This window comes from Capra hircus, chromosome 11 (assembly GCF_001704415.2).
Source record: "Capra hircus breed San Clemente chromosome 11, ASM170441v1, whole genome shotgun sequence".
NCBI classification, from domain to species: domain Eukaryota; kingdom Metazoa; phylum Chordata; class Mammalia; order Artiodactyla; family Bovidae; genus Capra; species Capra hircus.
In genome coordinates, this window is record NC_030818.1 from 103925928 (window position 1) to 103953539 (window position 27612).

General features: G+C 59.9%; 1 protein-coding gene across 3 annotated transcripts in view; it reads right to left on the reverse strand.

The window, feature by feature from the left end:
• The window catches only part of SARDH (sarcosine dehydrogenase), a 60654-nt gene continuing 34150 nt past the window's right edge, over window positions 1109–27612 (reverse strand). For all 3 annotated transcript variants that reach the window (XM_018056165.1, XM_018056163.1, XM_018056164.1), the window contains 8 exons: window positions 24936–25074; window positions 23342–23455; window positions 21802–21949; window positions 17827–17920; window positions 5726–5888; window positions 4985–5153; window positions 3216–3351; window positions 1109–2381 (listed from right to left, as the gene is read on the reverse strand). In XM_018056165.1, coding sequence (XP_017911654.1) covers window positions 2256–2381; window positions 3216–3351; window positions 4985–5153; window positions 5726–5888; window positions 17827–17920; window positions 21802–21949; window positions 23342–23455; window positions 24936–25074 — 1089 coding nt within the window. In that variant the 3' untranslated portion in view covers window positions 1109–2255. The remainder of the gene's footprint in view (window positions 2382–3215; window positions 3352–4984; window positions 5154–5725; window positions 5889–17826; window positions 17921–21801; window positions 21950–23341; window positions 23456–24935; window positions 25075–27612) is intronic.

A 27612-nucleotide genomic window follows, 5' to 3' on the forward strand; every position in this document is an offset into this window, starting at 1 on the left:
GACAGGCTCGCTGTCTGGCCCTGGGGCCTCTCTGTTGCCAAAGGCCGTTGCCACCACTCCTACCAGCTGGAGGGCAGGGGGTCCCAGGCCAGCCCCGTGAGTGTGAGGCATGCAGGATCTGAGCAAGCCGGCACCTCATCCTTGCCAGCCATGCAGAGACCAGAGGCCAGGTGCCGGCAGACCATCCCCACTGGGTGCAGGGACCTGGGACCTGCATGGTCCCTAACAGCCTGCTCAGGCTGCTGGACAGGGGCCAGCGGGAGAGTTGGGTAGGCAGGGGTCTGTCCACTTTCCTCCAGAGGGCACGTTGCTGCCCTGGGTCCCTGCAGGAGGCTCAGAGCTCCCGGGATGGCTGGCCGCAGGCGGGCTGGGTCTGAGGGCGGGGGGCCCCTTCTCCTGTGTCCTGCTAACAGCCACACTCAGCCCTGCCTGTGCAGAGCTCCAGGCGGCGCTCAGAGCCACGGTGCTCATTCTGCCCAGAAAAACCTTCCAAAATTAAGGCAGCAGAGTGTTTTGGGATTAGGGTGAGGAAGGGCTGGCCTAGGTCACCAGCTCCGAGGGGAGAGGGTGATACGGTCCAGCCCGAAGCGATGGGGAAGCTTGCTGGGGCTCAGACCTTCCCGAGCGGCCCTTTGGGGTGAAGCGGGTAGGTTGGGGGGTGCGGCCCATGACGGCCTCTCTCATGTCAGTGGCCAGTGCCATTTCCAGAGGGGCCCAGGGTTATTCCTCCCCAGCAGGGAAGGGAGTGTGAACACTTCTGTTTCCGGGCTCAGCCCCTGAGAGAGGAGTCGAGGTGGAGCCTGGGCCAGACCACCCCTCGGCCCGAGCTGCCCCCAGGGACGGCTGTGGAATGAACGCTACACAGGCCTCGTGCGGGGGTCCGGGGCCAAGCCACAGGGTCCGGGAAGCAGGCCTGCTCCCCCCTCCCCTCTCCTGGCTCCACAGGGCCCTCTCGAGGTCCCCCAGGCCCACCTATGGGCAGGGGCTACAGGCGCTCCTCTGAGGCTTGAGAAAGAGCCTCCGCCCCCTTGAGAAAGGCCCCTGGCCCCCAGGCTGCGGTCTGACGAGGGGACCAGCTTCTCGCCAAAGGTCACCTGAAGCACAAACGTCTTCCCATGGCCTTGACTTTATTAGCCTGAGCCGTTTCAGCCCAGTCCACAGAAGGCGCTGAGTGGGATGGCACCTCTGAAACCAACCCCAGGCCCACCAGGACTTTCTGCACCCCAGTCAACCGCACAGCTTCCTGCCCGCGTCCCCTCGAGCCCCCTCCCCAGGGGGCTGCCTGGGTGCCAGGGCCAGGTGCCGTCCCCGCAGGGAAGACGGGCAGTTCTGAAGGCCCTGGGGTGGGGACAGCGGGGTAACCTCATTCCAGGCCCTGGGCGAGTGCCACCCCTGGGGACTGGAAGAGCGGGGGATGAGGCCCAGAGCTGAGTCAGACAGCAAGGACAGAGGCCCCCCGGGTGGGGGGGGGCGGTCCTCACCCGGCAGCACCCTTTCATCTCTGACATGGTGAGCAAGGGGCCCCGGGGAAACCAGGGCAGGAGAGGGAGCTTCTGCACCTTGGCGGGTGGGGGGCAGCTGAGACCCTCCCAGCCCTGCTCCTGGCACCGATTTCAGGGCTGGGAACTCTCCGGGGGCTTCCCCGTGTGAACACAAGCAGAGCTCACTTTCTGGGTCCACCCCTCCTTCCTGGAACCTGGGAACAGACCATCCTGCCAACCGTGACCTCAGGGGCGGTGCCAGCCTGGCGGAGGCCTTCACTACTGTGCCTGAAGCAGACAGCACTAATCAATCCCACATGGTCCCCCGTGCCAGACACACCCGCAACCCTCAAGGCCACTCCAGGCAGCCTGCCCGTCAGGGACGGAGCACTGGGTGACGTTCTCTGCCGCCCGCTTTCATGGGGGCCTTCTCGAGGGTTTCCTAAGCTCTTCTTCAGAAGCTCTCCAGGGCTACAGGCTGGTCCCTGAGCCCAAGGCATTGCAGGTGGCTTTTATGAGGGGGTGGGGGTGGACTCGAGACCCCCCTTCGGTCAGTGACCACAGGACGGGCCTTCTGGGTCCTCTTTCCACCCCCTCTGTCTGCATCTTTGGGGGGCATGGCAAGTAGCTCTCGACGAAGGGCAAGGGAGTCCACGTTCCAGCCAGGGTCCAGGTCCTGGTGTCCAGGGCGGCGCAGGTCCCTGGGAATGGGTGGCGTGGGCCGGGGTGGCAGGTTGCTGATCCTTGGACCAGCTGAGGCCCTGCCCGCGGCCATCAGTAGACCCCCTTCACCCTCTTGTTATCAGGGTCGAAGGGAGACTTGAGGTGGGCATGGGCAGCATAGGTCACCCCCATCCTCTCCAGGGTGTAGTCCCCACTCTTCACAAAGTCCAGGGAGACCTGGTGGGCACAGAGGAGGGGCCGTGGTCACTCGGTGCCCCGTGGGAGCCGGGCTCACGCAGCCTGCCTCCCGGGATGGAGCTGCTGTCTTGCCCTGTCACGCCCCTCCCTCCTCTGAGCCCAGGAGCTGCCCTAACCCTGAGCATGTGGACTCCGCGTCCCCGGGCCCCTGAGCTGGGCCTGAGCCCCTGGGGTGGACCTGAGCCCCTGAGCTGGGCCTGAGCCCCTGAGCTGGACCTGAGCCCCTGGGGTCCAGTGGAGCCGAGGTCTGGCACCGGGGAGAACCTCTCCCGCTGGGCAGCAAGCCCTGCCCTGTAGCCACTGATCCCTGGGAGGGCAGGCGACCAGCAGGGGACTTCTGGGGTTTATAAATGGCGGTTTGTGCAAGATGCTTAGGCTTTCTGCACACAGACCAGGCCACCCTTTCGGTCTCTGCCGAGTCCCCCAAGTGAGCCTGTGCGTGTGTTCCTGTGTGCAAGTGTGGCCGTACGTGTGCTCACAGGTGGGTACCCCTGCGTGTACACCGATGTGTGCGCACACAACCGTTTGCACACACAGGATCTCCAGCTCCAGGGAGCAGAGCGGGTGAGCCCTGCCCAGAGCCCCTTTCTGACCACGAGAAGCCTGGAGCTTCCAAAGTCAGGTTCTGTCAGAAAGAAAACATAGAAACAGCCGCCACCTGTGCCCGGGGAAGACAGGGCCCCGTCAATCAGTCCCTTCACTGGTCTCCTGTCCCCCCAGGCCCAGCCCACCCAGAGAGGGAGGCAGGGGTGCAGGGAGAGCCCCAGAGGGGACCAGGGCTCCCCGTGGCAGTGCAGGGGCGGGGGGACTCACCGGCCCGCCGCTGGGGTCTCGGATGTAGCCGTAGGCCAGGGTCTTATTGATGGTGAATCCGAAGTCGGCCCTGCGGACGTGGCCTACCACCTGGCCGTTCCTCCAGATGGCCTCCAGCCCGAACATGGGCACTTTCCTGGAAGAAGCAATAGACAGCTGGGACCCCAGAGTCCCCGGAGGGGGAACTCCTGCACTTTGCCTGGCCGAGGAGAAAGGACAGAGCCCCCCAGACCACGGGCTCCACTCCTCAGGGCTGGTCTGCTAGGGGCCCACGTGCCCCTCACCTGGCCCCTGAGGATGCCGGGGCTCAGGCTCCGAGCAGATAAATGGAGAGAAAACATCAAAACCAGGGCCCGACTCCCATGTTTCTGGAGGCAGGCCCCACGGATTTGGAACTGTCACACAACTTGTTTTAATTTGACGGCTCTCCTTTGCTGACAGTGTGATGCATCACTTATTAAAAGTAATTTTCTGTCTTACACATAAAATACAAATGCTCGCCGTAAAATTTTTGAAAACTTAAAACAGGAAATGAGCAGAGGATTAAACTGCAATCACAGAAACACCAGTGCCAAAGTGTTTGGTGTAAACCTTGGCTGGTGTGCCCTCTCCTGCCTGAGTCCTCATGCCTGCGGGCACTGGGCCAGGTGCTGGGGATCAGATGCCCCCAGGGCTGCAGCACTGTGTGGCCCCGCAGGTCCTGGGGTGGGTACCAAGGACCGTGCCCGGTGGGGTGTGGGGCACGGCTGGGGTGGTTACAGTAACAGGAACTGGGGGAACCTTGCCCTGAGCCAGAGTCTGAACAGGGTCTGGGTGCCTCCCGGTTCAGAGGTCAGGGGTGACAAGGTCTGGGCCCCATGGGTGCAGAGGATGTAGGTGGGGTGGCAGAAGCTTTGCAAACTCATCCTGTCTCCTTCAGTCCCGTCCTATGGGGGTGCCGTGTCCACGCGAGGAGAGACAGCCTCAGTGAGGCCCCTGCCCTGCCCAGGGCCCCAGGGCAGGGCAGCAGCATCCTGGTGGCGTCTCTCCTCGGTCCAGACAGCCAGGCCGCGGCCCTAGGCAGACTCTGCATCCCCGCGGGGAACCCTGGGGAGGGGTGAGCCAGGCGGTGGCCACTGCTCTCCGAGGCAGCGGGAGCTTTCTGGAGGGCCAGGTGGCAGGAGGGCTCGGCCGACCCCTGCCCTATCTGCACCCCAAACCAGAGCCGAGTGCTCCCCGGGAAGCGGACAAGGAGTCAGGCAGTGCCCTGATGGGCAACCAGATCGGGGGGCCCCAGCGGCAGCCCCCCACAAAGCCCACTTGGCTGGGCAGGGCCTTCCCCTTTCAAGACACATGTTCGGAGGAACTTCCCAGCTGTCCAGTGGTTAGGCCTCACAGCTGTCACTGCCAAGGGCACGAGTTCAGCCCCTAGGTGGGGAACTAAGGTCCTGCAAGCCACATGGTGCTGCCAAAATAAATAAATCGAACCGAAACCTGTGTTTGCCGAGGGCTGCGCTGTCCGCTCCCTGCCAACCGCCATCAGCCCGGGCCCGGTTTGCCCCCTGCCTGGCCCTGATGGGATCTGAGCTGCAGCCCCAGCTTCAGAGTCGGGCCCGCTGTGGACCCAGCCCTGCCCCGCGGGTCCCAGTCTCCTTCCTGTTGGGGGCTGCAGTGCGCGCTCCGGGAGAGGGTGCCTGGCCTGCGGGGGCAAGGGGAGCCCAGAAGCACCGTCCCACGTGTCTGCACGGCCGCCCCCCACTCCCGGGGCCCCCAGGCCCAGCGGTACTCACTCGTCCATGGTGAAGCCGACCAGGCGCCGGCGGAGGCCCTCGGCCCGCTGCTTCTCCAGGGCCTCACGCCCCAGGAAGGGGACGGAGGACTTGAGCTTGCAGGTGAAGGCCAAGCCTGCCTCCAGGGGGCTGTCATCAGCCCGGAGGTCAGTGTGCCAGTGCCGGGAGCCTGGAGTAGGGGAGGCCACGGGGTCACCATCCAGCGGGGGCGGGGACTTCAGAAGGCGCCCCGGGGGATGCCCGCCCCCGGTCACACCCTCAGCCTAGACCCTCCATGACCCGGGGTTTCCAGGGGCTGGGAGCATCCTCAGTCTCAGGAGGCGCCCTGGCTGAGCCCCGGAGTTAGACCACCCCCAGCAGCATCGCCACGCATCTCTGCCATCAGGCTGGAGGCCCTGGGGAGGGGGCAGTGGAGAGCCAGGCAGCTCGGAGGGCTCCCCTCCTGCTCTGATGGTCTTCAGCTCTCTCTGGGAATCTCAGCGCTGAATCCAAGTCTGGCTCTGGGCCCCTCCCCTTGGGAGATCCCTGCACCCCTGCCAAGAGTGCTGAGGTCAGAGATGCCAGCACCGTCCCCAGGCCCTGGTACAAGGGCAGCAAAGGGGGTTTGGGGAAACAGTCCGTGTGGGGGCACGGGGCGGCACGGCATGGCAGGAAGGGAGCACGGGGACACATGGGGGCTGGTCAACAGCCTCCAGCGAGTGTGGCTCAGCAGCCGCCCTGTGGTCCAGGCCCCGCACACACCTTTCTCGATGCTCAGGGAGTCGATGGCCCGGTAGCCGGCATTGACAAGGCCGTGCTTGGCCCCTGCGGTCATCAGGGCCTGGTACACGGGCAGGCAGGATGGCCTCGGGGCGTGCAGCTCCCAGCCCAGCTCCCCGACGAAGGACAGCCTCATGGCCCGGACCTGGGGGCGAGGCACAGCTCAGACCCGGGCCAGGAGCAGACCGGGGTGGAGGCCCAGCCACCACCAATGGGTGGACACTTCCTACCGCCACCACTAATAGCCAGACCTGGGCCCAGGCCACAGGCCACCAAGAAATGGGGCCTGCTGGCGAGAGTCCTCAGGAGCGCTCGGGAAGTCTGTGAAAGGAAGAGATGTTGCCGTTGGGAGTGGAAGTGGACACGCGGTTCCCATGCCACAGCTCGTCTCTTATAGGAGACGTCTCCTGACTACAGGAGTCTCCTGGGGCCTCGGCAGCCAGGGGTGGAGGACCACGGAAGTGAGCTCTCTGCCAAGTCTAAGGCCTGAAGTCCAAAACCAGGGTGTGGGCAGGGCTGTGCTCCCTCTGGAGGCTCTGGGGCGGGTCCCTCCTGCCCCTTCCATCTCCTGGGAGTCCAGGCTCTGCTGACCTGGATGCGTCACGCTGGCCTTGGCCTCCGTCTCCTCCGTGTCTGTGCCTGCCTGTCTCTCATCAGGACACTGGCTGCTGAGCGGAGCCCCCCCTTTACCAGGGTGCTCTCACCCCGGGATCCTCACCGGCATCGAATCAGCACAGCGCCTGATTCCAAGGTCCCATTCCCAGCCCAGGGGTGATATCTCTTTAGGGGGCCACTGTCCAATCACTGCGGTGACCTTGGGCAAGACACTTGGCCTCTCTTTGGCCTCTAAATGGGATCGGGAGCCTGGCTTTTCCTGTCTTAGGAAGCTCTGAGGAGGTGTCCTCGAGTAAGGATGAGGAGTCAGCCACACGACTCATGAGTCGCCTGCTTAGTGCATTCAAGGACAGCGGGAGGGGGCAGCTGGGCGTTGGGCGAGTGTCCTGGTCACCCCCCACCCCAGCGGACCTCGGCCAAGAGCTAGGATCTGGAGGCAGACACAGCCTCTGCCCCCCAGGCCTTGAGTCTTGGAAGGCCACCGCCAGACGCCCAAGCAGGCTCCAGGGCAGGCAGGCGGAAGGACTCTGAGGCAGGCACAGGCCACGCTGGGATCTTGTGCGGGGTTTGCTGTTGTGGACGGGCCTTCCAGACAAGCGGCAGAGCAAGTGCAAAGGCACGGAGCGGGAGCAGCTACCAGTGTTGTCAGGGCGGGGGCAGGCAAGAAGGCTGGCAGGCGAGGCCGGGAGGGCCTCGCCGACTGGCTGCTGATGCTGGACCATAAAAGCACTGCCCAGGGCTGGGCTCACAGGCCAGGAACGGACCGTGGGCCCCCAAACCCCATGGAAGGGACAGTGCTGTTCGTGGAGCATCCCCAGGCCGGCTCTTTGTAGACATCACTGCAAAAGCTTTCTAGGGGATGATGCGGAAATGGGCTCCGGAGACAGCCTGCCTGGCTGCATACACACAGTGCTGACGCGGGGACGGCTGGTCTCCGGGCGAGCGTGTCCGTCAGCCTGTGTCCCGCGCCAGCAGCCACGTGGAGGCCATGAGCAGGATGGGTGATGCCTGGCCCGGCAGCCTGGCTTTTCCTTCCCGGCTGGTTGGTGCCAGGTCGCTTGCAAACCCAGCTCCTGGTGGCTGCTTCCGGCCTGCGGGCAAACCCTTGAATGTCCAGTGTCCCCGCGTGCGGGGCCGGGCATGGCCCTGTCCAGGTCACAGAAGGGACAGGGAGGCCTCAGCAGGCTGCAGCGCTCCTGGAGGCAGAGGACCCGATCCCATCACTGCTCCGAGCCCAAAGGGCTGCCCGGGACAGCTCCTGCGGCGATAAGGTCAGTGGACAGAGAGCTGGCCTGCTCTCCCAAATGACTTGAAATCACAGCCGCTAGGAGGGCTGGATTCAGAAAGCTTTTGAAAGGCACACATTTGCTCTGAGCTGCCATTTGCCCAGGGCCTCTCAAAAAACTCAGAATTGACACAGAAAACATACTGTTGACGTTTCCCTGCTCCCCTGGTGCAAGCCGTGGGCCCCTGACAAAGACTGCCTTGTCAACGGGGTTCTAATTTTAGACAGACCACAGAGGAGCTTGGGGCTCAAAGCCAATCTCATTTCAAACAGGAAAAAAATAATTGTCAAAGCTCACCCATTAATGGGCCCAGGACTGCGGGTCTTGTCAGACACCCTCCTTCAGTTAAGCCAGGTTCTTGAGTGAATTCAGGGGTGGGATGGAGCCACCCGGCCCCTTCCCCAGCTCCCAGGAATCCAACGAGGCTGGGGGGCTGGCCGGCGTGCTCTCCATTACAGCCCTGTGGGCAAGCCTGGCACGCAGGGGGCTGAATAAATACTTCCCGGACGGAGTGGGGAGACAGGTGCAGAGGGCCAAAGCTCTGCTTTCTGGCGAAGCGAGGGGAAGGGCTTGGGGATTCCTAGTGACTTTCCAAGTTGCCAGCATCACGGGTTCTTGAGACACCGTGCACTCTTCTCCCTGAAGCTGCGGATCTAGGCGAGCCCTGGGGTCTTCTGAGGGGACACAGGCTGAGAATGAGTGCATCTGCAACACGGGCTCGGAATCAGCCTGACCCACGGGTCGGCCTCCCCCAGACTCAGCGCCCACGTCTGATAAACGGGGCTGAGCATCAGGCTCATGGAAGGCAGGTGCCTGGTACTGTCATCTGCCAGTCAGCATCAGCTTGGATCAGCTTTAAAAGCGAGCCCCAAACTGAGGCAAACCCTCTGCAAAACAGCCCCGCCCTGCTCTGGGAACCACGGACAGTGCATTGGGCCACGGAGATGCAGAAGGTCATCAGGAAAGGCCTTAAAGTAGCTTTTGTTTAAACCCTTTTATGACCCCCAGGACTCCCCTGATACTGTTAGAAGCAAGAAGCCAAATCAGCAAAAGGCTGCAGGGTACAAACAACACTCAGAAATCAGCTGCACTTCCGTACTCTAACAACAGACCGTCTGAAAAGGAGATCAGAAAAGCTTCCACGTACAGTCACAGCAGGAAGAATAAAATACTGAGGAAGAACCCTAACCATGGAGGTGACAGGCCTGCACGCTCAGGACTGCAGAACACTCTGCCGAAGGAAATGAAAGAGACAGATGGAGAGACAACTCTTTTGTCTGTGGACTGGAAGACTGCCTATCACCAAGATACCAGTATTACCCAAGGTGATCTACAGATCCAATACAATCTCTATCAAAATCCTAGTGGCTTTTTTTTTGTTTGTTTGTTTTTTGCAGAAATAGAAAATTTCACCCTAACAGTTACATGGGTGACCTCGAATAGGCAAACAATCTTGGAAAAGAACAAGGCAGAAGACTCACTTCCTCATTTCAAAACTTATTACAAAGCTGCCACAATCAAAATAGGGCGCTGCTGGCATAAAATCAAAGCCCAGAAATAAACCCTCATGTAAATGCCTAGTGACCTTGAACAAGGGATCCAAGACTATTGGGACGTCCCCGGCAGCTCAGCAGTAAAGAATCTGCCCGCCAGTTCAGGAAACGCAGGTTCAGTCCCTGCGTGGGCAAGACCCCCTGGAGGAAGAGACGGCAACCCACTCCACTCTTCTTGCCTGGGAAAAATCCCACGGATATTGGAGCGTGACATGCTGCAGTCTATGGGGCTGCAGAGAGTCAGACATGACTGAGTGAGCACCCACGCATGCTTGCTGTGACTACTCCATGGGGAAAGGACAACGATAGTCTAACTGAGCCTTCTCATATACCACGCACACGATATACACGCCCTAACTCAAACCGAATTAGAGCCCAGGCGTGAGCCCGCAGACTGTGAACGCCCTAGAGGACAGCACAGAGGCAAGCTCCATGACTCTGGACTTGGCAGTGATTTCCCAGATATGACACCAGAGGCAAAGGCAACGAAGAGCAGAAAGAGCTAGATGGGACTCCAGCAAGTGTAAAAACCTCTGTGCTTCAAAGGATACAACAGCAGTGAGAAGTTAACCTGCAGAATGGGAGAAGGCATTCAAAAGTCATGTAGCTGGTAAGGGGTTAACATCCAGAATATATAAAGAACACCTGCAATTCAACAAAGACGAAGCAACCCGATTAGGAAATGAATTGAGAACTTATTTCACCAAAAATCTAGGAATGGCCAACAAGCATATGAAAAGATGGTCAACGTCACTAAGCTGTAGAGAAACGTCGATCAAAACCACAATGAGGTATGACTTCTAAGCCATTAGCATTTCGAAGGAAACAGAAAATAATCAGCGTTGGCAGGAATATGAAGGAATTGGAACCCTTGGGCACAGTTGGGGGAATGCAAAATGGTGCAACTGTCAGGAAAAACAGTACGGTGATTCCTCGAAAAACTAAAAATAGAACTTCCATATGTCCAGCAATCCCACGCCCGGGTGCATGTGCAAAAGAACCGAGGGGTGGAACGGGGAGCTGGTCTGGTCTTGCACCTCCCGGGAAGCAGCAGGCAATAAGCAGCCGGAGCAGGGCCTCGTATGAGGTCCCGCTGGGAGCAGTGTCCTTCTCTGCTTGGCTCAGCTCGGTGACCACTCAGGAATCGCCAGGGCTTGGCTGGGGCCCATCTTTCCAGCGGCCGGCGTGGTTCTGCCGGGTGACCCACAGAGGAAGGAGCTGCTTCTGAAGCTGGCAGGAGCCCCCTGCGAGGCTCAGAGTCCTGGGCTGGGGAACGGAGACCCGATGGGACCCCTCGATGGAAAGGGGCCATGCTGGGGGTGGGGAGGCAGACCCGTCAAGCCCCAAACGTCTGCCTGAGCAGCACTCCTGCTGTGCGGCTCTCCTCCAGTCTGAATTTGCTCAGAGACCCTCTCCTCACTGGAAGGACTGATGCTGAAGCTGAAGCTCCAGTACTTCGGCCGCCTGATGCGAAGAGCCGACTCATTGGAAAAGACCCTGAGGCTGGGAAAGGTTGAAGGCCAAAGAAGAGGGTGGCAGAGGATGAGATGATTAGATAGCATCGTGGACTTAATGGACATGAATCTGAGAAAACTCCGGGAGTTAGTAAAGGACAGGGGAGCCTGGCGTGCTACAGTCCATGGAGCCGCAAAGGGTCAGACACGACTTAGTGACTGAACAATGATAACAACGTCTCCTTCAGGAAGATTCTGGGTTTCAGACCCCTCCACCCAGGACCTGCAAGGCCCTGGAGGGAGTTAACGTGGGATGCTACAGGTCTCCTGTGGTGAGAAAGGATTCTCCCCCTCTGCCCGTCACCTATTTCATTTCAGGTGGCACCTGAGATGGTCAGCAAGGCGCGGTGAGGGAGAGCTCTCCCCACACGGACAGAGCTGTGTCCGCATCGGCCTTGGCTGCAGCAGGCTTAAAGCTTATCTGCCTTGTAAGGACATGGTTGGAATCCGGAACACGAGAATCAGATGCCTCTGAGCACCTCCAGCCCCTGGGCTCTGCACACAGTGGGTGGTCAGTAACGTCTGTCATTCCACACGGGGTCACCTGCCCCAGACAAAGGTGGCAAACCCGGCAAGATGAAGCTTCTAGCCACGCTTTCCCCAAACGCCTGTGTTCCAGCATCCCCCAGGGCCCCCACATCACCCCAGGATCTGGACCCTCCTCAGTCCTCCTCAGGGCGCTGCCCGGCCGTCCTGGCATTCACACCTGTCATGGGGCAGTAAGGGCCAGCTGCCCCCCAGAGCAGGCGCCCTGGTGGCTGAGAGTGTGGGCTGGGGTGCCACATACCCACAAGGTTTAAATCTGAGTCACAGACGTCGCATCCCCGTTGACTGACATCCCTCTGAGTCTGCTTCTGCAAATCCTGGGTGGGAGTAGGGTTCACAGAGCCTTGGGCGCAGTCAACAAAACTGTCAGCCTAGGGCCCCTGGCTGCCTGGCGAGGGGGGTGCCGCTGGCACGCGCATTTTACAGATGAGGAAGCTGGAGCTCAGGGAGGTCAGGCCACCTGCCCAAAGCCCCGTGATGTCCTGGAAGATGCTTGACAACCAGCTGTCGGGAGGCAGGGGTTGTTTCGCAGCCTTTACCCCTTTCTGCGGGGTGAACAGTCCTACCACGGTTGATTTCAAGCTGCCAGTGGTTTAACCACCACCTGCCAATTTTCCTCCAGCTTTAGCCATCAGCTCTCACGAGCTGGAGGGAGCACTTCCCAGAACACTCAGAGGACTCACAGCCAGTAAGTCAGAGCAGGCGCTCCACGTCGTCAGCGTTCCCCACTCCCGCCCTACCCTCGACTGAGTCACTGGATTATTCTGGGGGCAGTGAATACACTCAGGTTTCAGCAAGATGGATTTGGGGGCTTCCTGAAATTCCTGCCAGCTCTCCATGGGGGGCACGGGAATGGAGGGGGTGCTATGGGGGGTGATGCTGGGTCCCCATCCTGGCTTGGATCACAGGCCACGTGGGCGCCCCGGGGAGGACAGCCCACGTGGCTCCCGTGGGATGGGTGCTCTGGCCACGGGTGACATCAGAACCAGCCTGGGGCCGCCTCTCTGGGCAGACACCACAGAGGGCTTGAGCAGATGTGTCCACAGACACCAGGCACAAGCCAGTGTGCCCGACCGTCTCACATCACATCAGCTCACGGATGTCTCACATGCTTCCGGGGAGTTTGGTTGTGTAACAGCACCCCTGACTCACCAGGCACGTCATCCAAACTTAGTCATCCCTTTAAATAAATGAGGATCCTCGGGCCCCCCCAGGCAAGGGATAGACAGGGGTCTGAGCACGTGCAGCCCGGGACCCACAGAAGAGTGGGGAATTCAGCTGGCGGTCCGGCTTAAAAGAGCTTCAGTTTTCAAATCCTCTAAACAACCCAAGACACCCTTGACTCCAAAAACATCCTTCTGTGTCAGTGTGCGTCTTCTCCCTGCAGTCTGATCCAGAGGGCTAGCGTGCAGGCATGCTGGTGGTTCCGATGAAGGTGGTTCTGGTGATGGGGGAGGTGATGGTAGTGCTGGTGGTGATGGTGGTGGTTAGTGAGGATAATGGTGGTGGTGGTGATGTTCCTGAAGGTGGTAAAGGTGGTAGGGCACAGTGACTGGAAACCAATTTTCCAAGAATAATAATAAGCAAAAGGGGGGGGGGGACTTCCCTGGTGGTCCAGAGGTTAAAGATCTGCTTGCCAATGCAGGGGACACGGGTTCATCCCCTGTCCAGGAGGATTCCACGTGCTGCAGAGCAAGAGCCTGTGCGCCTTGGAGCCTGTGCTCCAGCTCGAGCAGCCGCTGCAGGGACGGCGTCCCGCAACTGGAGACGCGCCCCCGCTCATCGCAGCTAGAGAAAGCCTGCACACAGCAACGAAGACCCAGCACAGACAATAACTCAATAGATACATCTTTCGAAAAACAAGGTGTGATGCTCAAACCACACTTTACAAACGTGACCATCTCTGAGGATCAGCAGGTGAACAATATGTGGCACCCCCAGAAAGACCGCACCTGCGCCTACGGACGGGCAGGGACCGAGGGTCGGACATCCCTGCAGAGAGGTTCTGCCCTGGAGGGACCTCGAATCTCTGAAGCACGCTCGTTCCAGCCACACCCCGTCCTTACAGTTTGACGGCAAGAAGCTGTCACCGTCCCCGCGAGAGAACCCTGCGTAGTGAGTGGCCTTGGCTACCACGTCTTTCTCAACTACACACTCCCGTCTCTCCAGGGCGGTGGTGAATTTGCACGAATTGTGCAAAGCAACTTTTTGGGCAAAACCCAGTTGGCAAACCCAGGCTTCATGAAGGTGCGGGCCTCCCGCCTCTGTACGAGGCGTGCAGGGGGATGAACAGTCCACCCTGGACTAATGGAATCTGAACAGTGAGACGCACACAGTCAGGAAAAGAAATGCAATTTCCTTTTGACCCGAAAGTAATTTTCAGAAGAAAATTGCTTTATCACGTGGCCTCACGATGAGCTTCTAGCCCAGCACCTGCTGCTTTCCAGGGGGGCCCCCGTCCTCGGCTGAGGCTCGGGGACACAGTGTCTTCCCTGAGAACCAGGCTGGGAGCGGATCTACACTGGAAACCTCACTGGCCTTGAGGACGTCTGGTCAGCTGGCAGCCGAGGGGACAGCTCCCGCCCCGTTCTTCCGACAGGAATGCAAGGATCTTGGAAGCCTGGGGCCCGGCCAAGCATCTCAGAATTGCTGCAAAACAGCGGCGCTGCTCTGCTCAGGACAGGGCGCGACTGGCGGGACTGCTCAGCCACGGTCGCCCACCACGCGCCTGCCGTGACGGTGGGTCTTCACGGGCAGCAGCGGGGTCCCGCTCACCCACCCTTGGGTGGGATCTGTGGTTCTGGGCTCTGACCCTCATCGTCCCGCGCGTCCCTTGTGACCCGGAGGTCTGGCCGATGACTCAGACACACACATTCCTCTCCCGCAGCTGGTTGGCTGGTGACCAATTATCTCCCATAAAGACTTGGCCCTGAACTCCAGCCCCAGCATCTCAACATTGATGGAACTGGTGTCAACACATGTTGATATTATTTAGGAGAACATGAAATTCCCCCTGGATCCAGAGTGCTCAGGACGTCTGGACAGACTTCCAGGATGGCTCAAAAACGCTGACGGCCACTGTCTAGACGCTGTGTGACAGATGGGGAAACTGACCCCAGAAAGGGGGTCCCGGGGTAGGACCAGAGGCCAGGCCTGCTGGCCCCCAGCTCTGCTGGGCCCTGATGGGACTGTGCCCCGGACCCCCAGATCCCGGGCCGACTCGGCTCCCAGCTCCCCATTTGCCTGTGAGGCCACCTCAGCAGGGCCAGGGCAGCGGCCAGCCCAGCTCCCCCAGCCTGCGTCCTGCTGGGCGCCCTCGTGCAGGCGGTAGACGGGGAGGCCTCCACACCACCCACTGGGACTGTCTGGGAACTTGTGGCCCCGGCCACTGCGAGGTCATAACGTCGACACTGTGGAGCCAGAGCCGCACCAGCGGGGCCTCAGGGGGAGGTGCGGTCGCTAAGGCAAGACTGGAATCCCCCCGTACACGTGTTCCCAGGACCCCCTCACTCCATGTCGGCTCGCGGTCGGGGCTGTGGCCTCTCTCCGCCCAGGCCTTGGGGCCCGTGCAGGCTGGGCTGGGGCTGCAGCATCCTTCCCACCCCCAAGCCCAGCCAGGCTGTGAGCCCCACCAGCCCCCGATGTGGTAGGCTTCCAGCCAACATGCCTGGAACTAACTCCAGGGGCAGCTGTGGCTCAGCACTGGGAGAGACCCTGGGGTTTAGAAGGGAATGCCAGAACTCAGCTGGGCATCCATGCCGGCCGAGTGTGAGCTGGTAGCCTGGGCCGCACTTGGACAGTGTCTCTCCTGTCCTCCCCCAAAGGGGAGGCAGAAAATACTGCAGGGCTGCTGCACGGCCTGGAAGGCTGGGGCCGTGACCCTGGGACACCTCTGCCTCTCAGTCCTGGTTCTAAGCAACGTGTCCAAGGTCAATAATCAAAGTCATAACGGGCCCGCCATCATGGGAAGCCCGTCACAGAGCAATTCCAAGGCAAAGAAGTGGCCCAACCAAGTGTCCCGCGTACGGTGTTGGAGTGGGTAAAGCAGTATTTCAAACTCAGGTGGTATTTCAAGGAAAAAGAAAACCATCCGAACAATGTCCCAAGAGAAGCCGAGTGCACCAACTGTGTACAGTTGGGGATGATCCTGCTTCTGGTTTAGAATTTACAGGTAGAGAGAAGTGACAGAAGGCAGAAGGAGACACTCTGTTCACCTCGGGCTTTCTCTCCAGTGGGACTGGAAGAGTTTTTGTTAACTTGCTCTTGTCTTAAGAATGTTCCCAGTATTTACGGTGAAACACTGAGGCCCATCAACTCTTCAGCCAGACTCTGTGGCCGGCGAGAAAGGGCCGGCTCAGTGAGGTCAAAGGGGGCACCCAAAGGGGTCACGCCAGGATGAGCTCTGCACCCAGGCCCTGCACAGCAGCTGGAAACAGGGGCAAGCAACGCAGTGGTTGCCACAGAACCGCTGAGCCAGCTGTGGGGCGGGGGGGCGGTGCAGCGGAGAGAAGCAGCCTGCGGCCTTCCTGCGCCCCACTTCTGCCCCGAGCACCCCGTGGCCCCCACTTGTGCCTGTCGTCCCAGGCCAGGCTTCACCCTGCAGTCTGGCCTCTGCTTCTCCTGGCCCGCGCCCTGGCCCAGCCCAGCTCCCAGGCCCCAGAGGCCAAGGTGCAGCCAGACAGCCATGGGCCAGGCCTGGGGAGGCAGCCAGGGCCAGGGAGGGCCGCCCCCACCCCCCGGGGTGGGTGTGGGGAGGCAGCTGGAGCCCATCGTCCCAGCCCAAGTCCCCAGCGCCTCCCTAGAGTGGCCCTCAGCTGGAGGGGCAGCCTTCCCACCTGCTCCTCTTCCACATGAATCCCCGAACCACACACAGGCTGAGCCACGCCAGCTGCCCCCGCCCCACATCACAAGTCAGAACCCCTACTCCTGACTGGGGGGCACTGCACAGACCACCCCCCCGGCGGGACCGAGAGGGCCTGAGCTGCCCTCAGGGCAGGCCAGCGGCCACAGTGGCCTGGATGGAGCTGTGCTGTGCTCTCAAGACGCACACCCTCTCTGGTCCTGGCAGGCAGCGCTGCACCAAGGAGGCAGGAAGCGAGCGAGACAGAGACAGCCCCGCTTCCTGCCCCAGCGCGGCCTCCGAGAGCGCAGGCAGAGCAGAGCCGCCTTTATCTGCCTCCTCCTGGCAGCCTCCTTGCTGACGTCAGCGAGACACTGTTTACTTGCTAACAGGACCCAGACTGCGTGACCTCCCGCCCCTCTGCAGGCCAGGATCTGGGACCTTCCTCGGCGCCTCCCCAGATGAACACGAGGAGAGTAAAAGCAGGGGTGCCCTCAAATCCGGCTGTTTGTCCAGGCCCCTCCCTTTACAGCCTTGTCTGTGTTATTGACACATAGTCGTGAGGTTTTTCATATCCCGCTGGCTGGGGGGGCCCTGGGCAGTCCATCCGACTTCTCTGCGCTCAGGTTGGGGAAACACCTGTCCTGGCGGCAACACTTCCTACATCAGGGACTCTGCTGGGAGACCTTGTTCAACACACGCGGCCGCAACCACACCCAGGGTGACCGCGCGCCTGCCAACAGGGCAGCCTCGGAGCAGTGCGGCCCCCACGGGGCTCCTGCCCTGGGGACGTGTCGTCACGCCTGGACACGCTTCGGGTTGTCACGTCTGGGGTGCTCCTGGAGTCCAGGGGCTGCAGGCCAGGCCTGCTGCTCCATACGCTGCTAAGCCCCCCGCCCCGAATATCTGCTCCACGACATCATGGATCGCTCAGGGCTCAGAAGCCTCGACAGAACCTTCCACGCTGCCGGGAGGATGAAGCCGGAGCCGTGCGAGCCCTTGGCCGACAGTGGCTGACATTACTTTGACCGCCTGTTCCTCACCTCGGCCCCAAGAAGTCAGAGTGGAAATCGTGACACTTATTTTCCAAAAAGGAAACCGAAGCCCAGGAGTAGGACGGGCTGACCAGAGCTGGACCCGGGACCCGGCAGAGGACGGCGGGTCTGCTGGAGCCGCCCACAGTCTCAGAAGCTTCCGGCCCTGGGACCCGACTTTCTGGGCTAGGAGACAGGCAAAGGTGCTGCCCAGGGGCCCGGCAGGGCACCCCAAGCACTCCCTGCCCCTTCCCACAGTGCCAGGAGAGGGGGGACAGTCCAGGAAGACCTGGACACGCTCAGGACACGCAGGCCTTGGGAGCAGCAGAACTGACCGCTGTCCCTAGCCCCGAGCCACACAAGGGGGCACAGGAAACACGCTGACCCTGGAGGGTGTGCCCCACACCCGAGGAGAGGACATGAGGGGCAGCCGCACAGGCAGCAAGGCCAAGACAGAAGCTTGGGACCAGCCCCCAAGTGTGTGCCAGGCATCCACTTGGACCCCGCTCCTCCTCTGAGGCCCTAAAAGCCGGTGGGCATGGCTGTCTGGACCCCCACTTTACTGCAGGGAAGCCGGGTCCAGGAGCTCCAGAGCCCTGCCCAAGGGCACGAGACTCCTGCCCTGGTCTGTCCCCGGAGCACGTCGTGGCTGCTCCCCGCCCCCAGCCCGGGGCCCGTGAGCCGCTGCTACCTACCAGGTGCCCGGCAGCTCTCACCAGCTTGTGGGTGGAGAAGGGGAAGGCGTCATCGCTCAGGTCGGCCTCCAGCACCTCTTGGAGAATGGCCCGGCTGTGAGCAAGGACAAGGCTGGTCAGTCAGTCGGTCAACAAACACCTGCCAAGCCCTTCTGGGTGTGCACCCTGGGCTGGGAGGGCTCTGAGGGCACCACGGTGGGCAGGCTGAGGCCCTGTCCTCACGGGGCAGACCAAGAACAAACGTGCTCTTAATGAAACACACCAAGATGGAGACGTGCAAAGATCCAGTCACACGAGAAAGGCGCCTTCAGGACTTCCCTGGCCGTCCAGCGACTGAGGCTCTGTACTTCTGCTGCGGGGGGCGTGAGTTTGATCCCCAGTGGGGGAGCTAAGACCTCAAATACCAGGCACCATGGCCAAAAAAAATGTATCAAGTTGAAGGAAAAAAAGGCACCTTCATCAGAAACAGTGGCAGAAATAGCCAAGCCCTGGCTCTCCTTTCCCAGATGGGAAACCCAGGCCTGTGGCAACTGACTAACCAGTTAATGCCCCGCCTGCCAAAGCCGCCCAAGGGCAGGGGCCCCTCTCCTCGCCCCTCTGCCCGGCTGTGCCGGGAAGAGTCTGACCCTCACGCTTGATAGTCCGCCTGAGGCCTGCCGGTGTCCATGGAAACCCTCCCTTCCGGGGCGCCTGGCTTTTCACCTCCCTCCCTGCCGGCCTGAGCTCACTCTCCCACCATGCACATTCCCTCCAGGCGTCCCGGCCCCTGTCGAATCTTCCGTCATCCTTCAGGTCTTGGCTCGTCTGTCACCTCCTACAAGAAGCCCTCCCTGGTTCCGAGTCTGGGTCCAGTCCCCCTTCAACGCCCCTGGCCTGAGCCTGTGGCCCTGATACGTCTCCCGCCAGGGCACCTCTCACGGTTGCAAACCTGCCCCACTGAACCGGGAGCTCCGTGCCGACGGGGCCCCCTCTGCAGACGTGCCTGGCACAGAGAGGGCACTTGGTAAATGGGACTGATTGAAGGTGGGCTGGCTTTGCACCTCTGGGCCAGCTCCCCATCAGCAGGAAACAGCTCCCACCCACCCCCATTTCTGCCTCACAGGGTCCCAGCCAGTGCCCAGAGACACTTCCGACCCTGATGATCCCTGCCCCCCACGGTGCCAGCAGCTGCCCGCCCACACCGGCCCGAGATGCCCAGCCCACTGCAGTGTGTCAGGATCCTTATGTAACACCCCGGCACCCACGCGTGCCTGCCCCTGGAGAATGCACATCCGGTCCTCAAGAAGCCTGTCTACACTGCAGCCCTGGGCGGTGGGGTCTGCCCCACGGGGAAGGAGGGAGGAGCTGGAGCTGGGGCTCAGCAGGGCCGGGGGTCCCCAGTCGGGCACAACCTGGGCACGCAGGTCTGCAGGGCACGGGCCAGGGTGCGGGAGGCTGTCCCTCCCACAGTGGGCAGCAGGTGGCGCCAGAGGGCACTGGCTCTGGGCAGAGACCAGGTTCAGATCACTGCCCCCCCCACCTGGTGTTGGGCCCCCTCGTTGCCCTGTGAGGGCAGTGAGGCAGGCAACTGGGCATTAACCATGCAACAGCGACCACCGCCCCCCAGGCTGTCTCCACCAGCCACGAGGGGTCTCCTGAGCTTCGGTTAATTAAAACAAAAAAGTTCTGTCTCGCCAGCCACGTTTCAAGGCCTTGCTGGCCACATATGGCTTAGAGGCTACCGTTCTGGGCCATCAATTCTGAACTGTCTCCCGAAAGTTCCACTGGTTGGCAGGTCATCCAGCATCTCCCCTGGTCCAGGTGCGACGAAACGCTTCCCACGAAACAGCTCAGAAAGTCCAGCCCTTATCGGCGGCACTGGTGACATTATTATTCATACCAGAAACTTCGGGCTATTTTTGAAGGAGCGAGGACAATTTGGAGGAGAAAGTCAAGAAATCGCCAGGAGGAGGGGAGCTCGTCTTCCTGCCCTGGCAACCGTCACTCGGCGCCCTCCTGGAGCAGCTTATAATGAGGCTGGGAGAGCTGGCCTGTCCCCGCAGGCCGCGCCTTGATCAGTCTGTCTGGCGCCCCCTCCCTCTCCTGCCCACTCACCCCCCACCACACCAGAAATAACCCAGTCCCTCTCCAAGGTCGCCATGGCAATGAAGCTTCCAAGGACCGCCTAGCGCTCAGGAGTCCAGGACCACCCCACATCCCCATTCAGCTCAGAGATGCAGACGCCAGCTCACCCAGGGCAGAGACGCAGACCCCCGCCTGCAGAACAGGGAGCGTCCCCGAGCCGGGCCGGGCCAAGCGTGGCCCACGCGCCTTTCTGCAGAACCCCAGCATCCTGGTTCTCCTGCTGCGGCCAGCAAGCTCGGCCTCCCTCCACACACCCCATTGCTGTCCTCCCCTCCTGTCCTCCCCTCCTGTCTCAGCACGCCCCCACCCAGCCACCCCTGAGATGACCTCGTCAAGTCCGCAGGAACCACCGGGCCTCCAGCCCCACCTGTCAATGCGCGGTCTTTGTCCTAATTGACCCACTGACCACCCGGACACAGGTCGTCACTCCCTCCCTGGAGTCCCTCCTTCCCCTGGCCCTTGAGGCTCCTGCCCGCCTCCCACACTCCGGCCCAGCATCAGAGACCCCGTTAAAGCCCACGTCCAACCGCGCCCCTCCTCCACGCAGCCCCCTCTCCTGGAGAAGCAGCCTCTCCCCTCGCAAGCGCTGGCCTCTGCAGCCCTCTGAGCTCATCCTCTCCCACAGCCCTTCCCTCGCTGTGCTTCCTCCCGCCGCAGGGCCTCTGCACCTGCCGCTCCCTCTGTCTGGAACACTGTCCCTTCAGAGAGCACCCACGGCTTGAGCCCCCATTTCTTCCAGCGTCTCCTCCAAGGTCCCCTTAACAGATACTGGCTTTCACGGGCAGCCCGAAGTCCAGCATTTGATGGCCAAGGTACACGACCAACCCTGACTCCGCCAGCACGGACTGCCTGCCTGCCTGCCACGTGCCTCTGGGCAAGGTGGGGCACACGCAGAGCCAGCTGCAGCTCTGCCCGGGAGGGGAGGTCCACCCGCCCAGGACCCAGCCCGGGAGCTGCTGGCTTGGCCGGCTCCAAGGCACCAGGGAAAATGGACGCTGTGGCGGGGTCTGAGGGCAGCGACCGGGGATCCTGGTGTGACCCCAGGCTGACAGGGAGGCCTGTGGACACAGCCGTGCGTCATCTCAGTGCGCGGCTAGGGGATAACCTGGCTGGAGACACACTGTCCTCTCCTCACCACTAAGAAAAGAAAACGGTTCTCACCGCCTAAAGGGCTAGGGTCAGGACTGGAGCAGACGCCGGAGCACCCCAGGCACCCCGCTGGTCGGTGCTAACACGCGGTGCTTGCCCCTGGCCCTCCACCCCTCCCCACCCGCCCCTTCTCTGACGCCCAGCCAGAGGATCTTTCCAAAGTGCACACGTGCCCAGGTGATCCGTTGCCTCAGACTGTCCAGGCAGAAGCCAGCATCCAAGGCCCTTCCGGGAGCCGGTTCCTCGTGGGTGGGAACACAGCTCAGTAAACGCTCACAGGATGAATCAAGGAGCGGACGATCGTCCGTGGACCTAGTCGCTGGAGGTGCTTAGGGAGGGGCCGGTGTCCTCCCGCTGCGGAGCACCACCCTCAGCCCGGGTGGCACAGGGAGCCCCAGTCTGGCTCCGCCCACTTAGAGCCGGCACACACAGTGCTCAGGCCGCATCAACCATCCCGAGACACCCCTGCTGGCCCTTCCACGACCCCTGAGCCCTCAGATGCTGAGTATGAGTCATATATTAAGAGCTTTTCCGTATCCCAGAGCTTTGAAAAGCACGTTCCTGGTTGGCCTCTTGGGGGTTGCCGGCACATTCAGCTCACTGGCCACCACGTCCCATTCTAGACCAGCAAATGGTTCTGCCTCGGGCCCAGACAGAGGGACGAGGTGCACCCCGGCCCTCGAGTCCCCGCCCTCTCCTCACCTGGCTGGGCCCTGGACGCTGACCAGGCCCAGGTCCTCGGAGCGGTCGATGAGCTGGCAGCGGAACCTCCGGTCCTGCAGCACAGTCCTGATGTGGGACCAGCTGTGCTGGGCCGCGGCCCCGCCCACGGCCAGGTAGTAGCCGTCGCCTGCAGGAGAAGCGCGGGGACTCAGAGCAGGGCTGCGGGGAGGCGGGAGGAGGCGGGACCGGGAGGAGGCGGGACCCGGAGGGGCCGCCCAAGGCCTCTGTGGAGGAAACCAGCCCTCCTCCCTTGAACGTGAGCCGCCCAGGCCCAAGTCGGGGAACCCTCCCAACAGGGCTCTGGGTTCTCATCGCCCGCAGGACAAAATGCCAAGGGAGCATTTTCTGGGAGTGTCCGAGGCTTTCTCCCAATTCTCAAAGGGTCTGTGGTCCAGGAAAGTGTAAGGGCCCCCAGCGCCGTCACCCCTCAGGAGATTCTGAGTCCCACCTCAGCCACCAGTGCTGGGTGACCGCGGACAAGCCTCTGTCCCTCTCTGAGACCGCACCCTCACCAGTTCCCATCTCTCTCCACGTTCCCATGTCCCCACCCCATTCCTGGGGTTCCCTGCGGTGGCCTTTCAGAGGCCGGAATTTCACAGCCACCACAACGCTGACCCTCCCCCAGAGGCTGGCACGCGTCATACCCTCAGGTTTCTGAAAAGGAGACGAGGCTCAGAGAGGCCCCACGTGCGAGAAGACCGCCTCTAGCCAGCTCCGAGTCCACGGCCTGGGGAGCAGCCACTGAGCCAAACCGCCCCCGGGAACTGCTGAGCGGAGGGCAGCCCAGCTCCGCTCGGTGTCCTGAGAGCCACTGCCCTGGGCGGGTGACGCCAGACGGCCGTGCGGCCCTGGGTCCCTGTCGCTGCCCACTGTCTGTGGATCTCGGGCACCGCTCTCCCTCCCGGATGGGAGGGGCTGCCACACGAGAGACCAGACGGCTCCCATGCCCGCCGAGGGGTGGCGTGATGGGCAGCAGGCCCCGCTCAGGGAATCAGAGCCGTGCAGACAAGGGGCGCGGGCACTGAGCTCCCCGTCACCGGAGGCATGCGAGCAAAAGCGGAGGAGCTGCACAGGGCCGTCCAGGCGTCAGCTTGGGCCCAGAGCTGGAGATCTTCCAAGGACCTGCCCCCCCACCCCCAGACTGGGAGTTACGTGGGAACCAAGAGAGCTGATTCAGCATAGATGCCAGAGGCAGGAAGGAGGTAACTTCTCCCTCCACGTGGGAGGCATGGCCGTATCCTTGGCTCACTTTGTTCTGGGCAGGCGAGCTGAGTACACCCACGCTGCGGCCACCCTGAAACCCCGCAGGACAGGCAGGTTCAAAGGCATACCCATCAAGCACTCAGAGCTCAGCATCGCTGCCCGAACAAAGGCTGCATTCAGCCTGAAGCAAGACCTCTGATCTCCCAGGCCCTGACCGCAGCGGGCACACGCGGGATTGCAGAGCAGCCTCAGAAGCCCTTCCCGCCCGTCCCGCACTGGCCGCTGCCTCGCTGCTGGGCCTCGGGGCACCTCTCACCTTCAAAGGCAGGGGCCAGCGGGGAGGCCTCGGGGCCGGGGGCCAGGCGGCTCACGGTCAGGTCGCTCTCTGTGCCCCCGCGGTGGTTCAGCATGCATGTGTACACCGTGGAGCCTGCAGGCAGGAGAAAGACCCCAGAGAGGGGGAGCCACTCAGCAGGGCGGGCGGTCCCTCGGGGCTGGGTAACCTTGGCCAGATGCCCGGGGGGACCTTGACAGGCCCCTCAGCTTGGTGATGGCAGCGTGACTCGATGACCCAGAGAGGGACAGGCAGGCCACCGAGCACCGCCGTCCTCGGAGGAGGAAGGAGCAAGAAGACTTATTCATCTTGAAATGTGACTCCTCCCCCGCCCCCATGCTGGGGCACTTTCGGGGCAGGGTTCACATCGCATTCACTTTGGTGCTCGGGTGCCAAGCCTGGCACGGCAGAAGCTCCGTGAGTGCTGAATACAAGAATCTGTGGATGGAAGATGGATGCATGGGTGGATGGGGGTGGATGGGGGTGGATGGAAGATGGATGCATGGGTGGATGGGGGTGGATGGGGGTGGATGGGGGTGGATGGGGGTGGATGGGGGTGGATGGGGAGCAGGGAGCGGGTGGGGCAGGGGTGGATGGGGGAGGGGTGGGTGGGTAGAAGGGTGTCGGCAGGGTGAATGGGGGGAGGGGGACCGGGGAGGTGGGCAGCAGGGGCATGGGATGAGGTGTGTGGGTGGTTCGGCAGGATGCGTGGTGTAACGGTTGAGCTATGTCTCCCCAAATGGTGTGATGAGGTCCTAACTCCCAGTCCCTCTGAAAAACGGACCTTATCTAGAAACAGGGTCTTTGCAGACAGGACCATGTTAGGAAGATCAGAGCTCAGGAGGGCTGACCTGATCTCACACGACTCGTGTCCTTAGAAGAGCAAACACAGGGTGACGGCCCTGTGGCCGCGGAGACAGAGGCTGCAGCGACGTAGCTGGAAGCGGTGGCCACAGCCGGGAGCCAGGAGGTCCCGCGGTCTCTGGCCCTGACTTTGAACTAGCCCCAGACTCAAGGCAACACAGGAGGGTTGTTTAAAGCCATTCGGAGCGGTATTTCGGTGCAGCAGGGCCAGGACGTAAGGGCAGTGGGGCCGGGAGAGTTTGGGGCGGGCAGATGGGCACGGAAGATGCTAAGGGCACGGTTGATGAGAAACGGGGAAGTGAGGACCCCAAACACTGCCTGGGACACACTTACCCGCGGGGATTATTCATCCTTCATTTCGAATTCAAATGAAAGTGAGCGTCCTGTGTTTTCATAATTCTAGAAACCCTATGGGGAGAGCATTCCTGGTGGGGGAGTGGACAGGCTCCTCAGCCCCAGGAGACGGTTCTGAGGGCCTGCTGCCTCGAATCCCATCTGGAGCAACGTCAGAGGAGGGTAGTGGAGGACGCAGAGGAAGGTGGAGGGGGCTGGGCCTTGGGGCTTGGCGAGCAGGGCAGAGGAGTCCGGAGGCGGGGCCCAGGGCCAGGCTGCGGGCAGAGCCATGAGCTACGCAAGCCCAGAGCGGACAGGGTCAGCCTGTGCCTGGGGCCGCGCTGAGGCGGCAGAGGCGGGCGGCCCTCCTGGTCCGTACCTGGGGGCCGGCTGACGTCGGCGGAGAAGAGCCAGTCGGCAGCCTTCCCGGCATCTGGGCCCACCAGGAAGAACTTCCCGAAGTAGGACATGTCGAACACAGCCGCGGCCCCTCTGCAGGCCAGACACTCCTTCTTGATCTGAAAAGTTCCAGAGTTGGGGTGCGGTGGGGGCTCCGGGACCCACCTCCCCAACAAAGACCCCGCAGCCCTGGGCTCCAAGACCCTCTCCTCCCCTCCAGCCAGAAACCCACGGGCACACTCTCCTCAGGCGCAGGGATGCCCTGCGGTGCAGGAGGCCCAGCGGGAGCGGGGCCGCGAGAGGACACGCTCCAAGGGAGAAGGCCGCACAGAGCGTGTTCTCTGACCACATGGAGTCAAGTTAGAATCCGCAGCAGAAGGAAAATGTGGAAGTTCACAAATACGTGAAACTAGAAAACACTTCTTAATAACCAGTGGCTCAGGTGAAAAGGTCACCAGGAGGATTAGAAGCCGTTGGAGAGGAAAGAACACGAGAAAACAGCGTCACGCCCATCGGGCATCACACCTGCAAAGGCTCTCAAGTCGCCTCACACTCCCCTTGGAGAAACCAGAAAAGGGAAAGCAAGTTAGACCCAACGCAGGCAGAAGGAAGGAGATGACAAAGACTAGAAAGGAAATAAACAAAAATCTCAACAGACAGAGAAAATCAGCAACATGGAAAATTGTGTGTTTTTTTTTTTTAAGTTCAGTGAAATTAGCAAATCGTTAAATGAAATTACCAAGAATCAGAACAGACTCCAAATGCTAAAATCAGGAATGAAAGAAGGGTATCACTATCCAATTCATAGGAAAGAACTGTAAGGACTATTGTGAGCAACTGTCCACCAATAAATTAGACATGAAATGGAAATTCCCAGAAAGACACAAATCACTGAAGTTGGCTGAAGGGGAAACAGTCTGAACAAGTCTACAACGAAAAGAGCCTTCTTTAGTCATTAAAACTCTCCACACGGAGAAGCCCAGGCCCGCATGGCCTCACTGGTGGATTTTACCAAACACTCAAAGAAGAATTAATACCAGTTCTTCAAAAACTCTTCCCATGGGGCCAACATTACCCCAAAGCCAAAACTAAAGTCCTCATAAGAAAATCGGAGACCAACATCCTTCATGACTACAGACACAAAAAACCTCCGTGAAACACTAGCACACTAGATTCAACAACATATAAAAAGGATTACGTGATCAAGTGGGATTATCCCAGAAATGGGAGGCTGGCTCACCATTCCCAGATCAATATAACTTACCATATTACTGGAACAAAGAACAAAAACCAAATGATCATCTTCAACAGATGCAGAAAAAGTATTTGACAAAATACAACACTTGTTCATGATAAAAACTCCATATAAACTACAACTAAAAGGGAAATTCCTTGACCTGATACAAGGCATCAGCAAAATTCCAATTAATGAGGAGGGACTGGATGTCCGCTGCTAAGATCGGGAACAAGAGACGGCTGTCCTCTCTGCCACTTCCACTCAGCATCGTATTGGTAGAATTTTTCTGCTACCAATAATATCATTAAAGAAGTGAAAAGACAACTCACAGAAGGGAAAAAATAATTATAAATCATAAATCGGATAAGGGACTTGTATCCAGAATGTATAGAGAATTCTTATAACGCAATAAAAAGACAAACAATTTTAAAATGAGCAAAATTTCAAAATAGAAATTTATCCAAAAAAGATAGAGAAATGGCTAAATAAGCACATAAAAGGATGTTCAATATCACTGGTCGTTAGGGAACATTGTACTGGAGGTCCAACCCAGGGCAATTAGGCAAGAAGAAATAAAAGGTATCCAGGCTGAAAAACAAGAAGTAAAACTATCTCTATTTGCAGATGACGTGATCTTCCATATAGAAAATCCTAGAGAACTCACTGAAAAAAAAAAAACTATTATAATTAATAAAATAGTTCAACAAGGTTGGAGGCTATAGGCTCAATATAAACCAAACAAAAAAATCATTTCTATGCAATAGCAGTGAGAAATTAATGAAATTAGGAAAATAATTCCATTTACATCTTCAAAAAGAGTTTTTAAAGGCTTACAAATAAATTGAACAAATGAAGGGCAAATTTGTACTCCCTAGAAAATGTCTCTGAAGAAGATTAAAGGGGACCTAAGTAAATGGAAAGGCCTCTCATGTTTGCAAGATGAAGACTCACTGTTGCTAAGATGACGGTAGCACCCGTGTTGATTTATGGATTTGACAGGGTCTCTACCAAAATCCCAGCTGGCTTCTTGGCAGACATTGACAAACTGATGCTAAAATTCATCAGAAATGCAAGGCACTTGGAACGTTCAAACCCACCTTGACAAAGAAGAACAAAGCTAGACGATCTGCTCTTCTTGACTTCAAAACTTACTACAAAGTCACTGTACTCGAGACAGTGGTACAAACGCACGGAAGGAAACGAAGATCAATGGGATGGAACGGAGAGTCCAGAGATAAACCCTCCCCTTTATGGTCAGCTGATCTGCCACACAGATGCCGGGGCAATTCAACGGGGAAGAGAGCAAGCTTCAGCAGATGGTGCTGCACAGCCGAATAGCCACTTGCCAAAGTCTAAAGCTGGGTCCCTTCCTTACACCTTTCACGAAGCTTCGTCAAAATGGGCCACAGACCTAAGTATA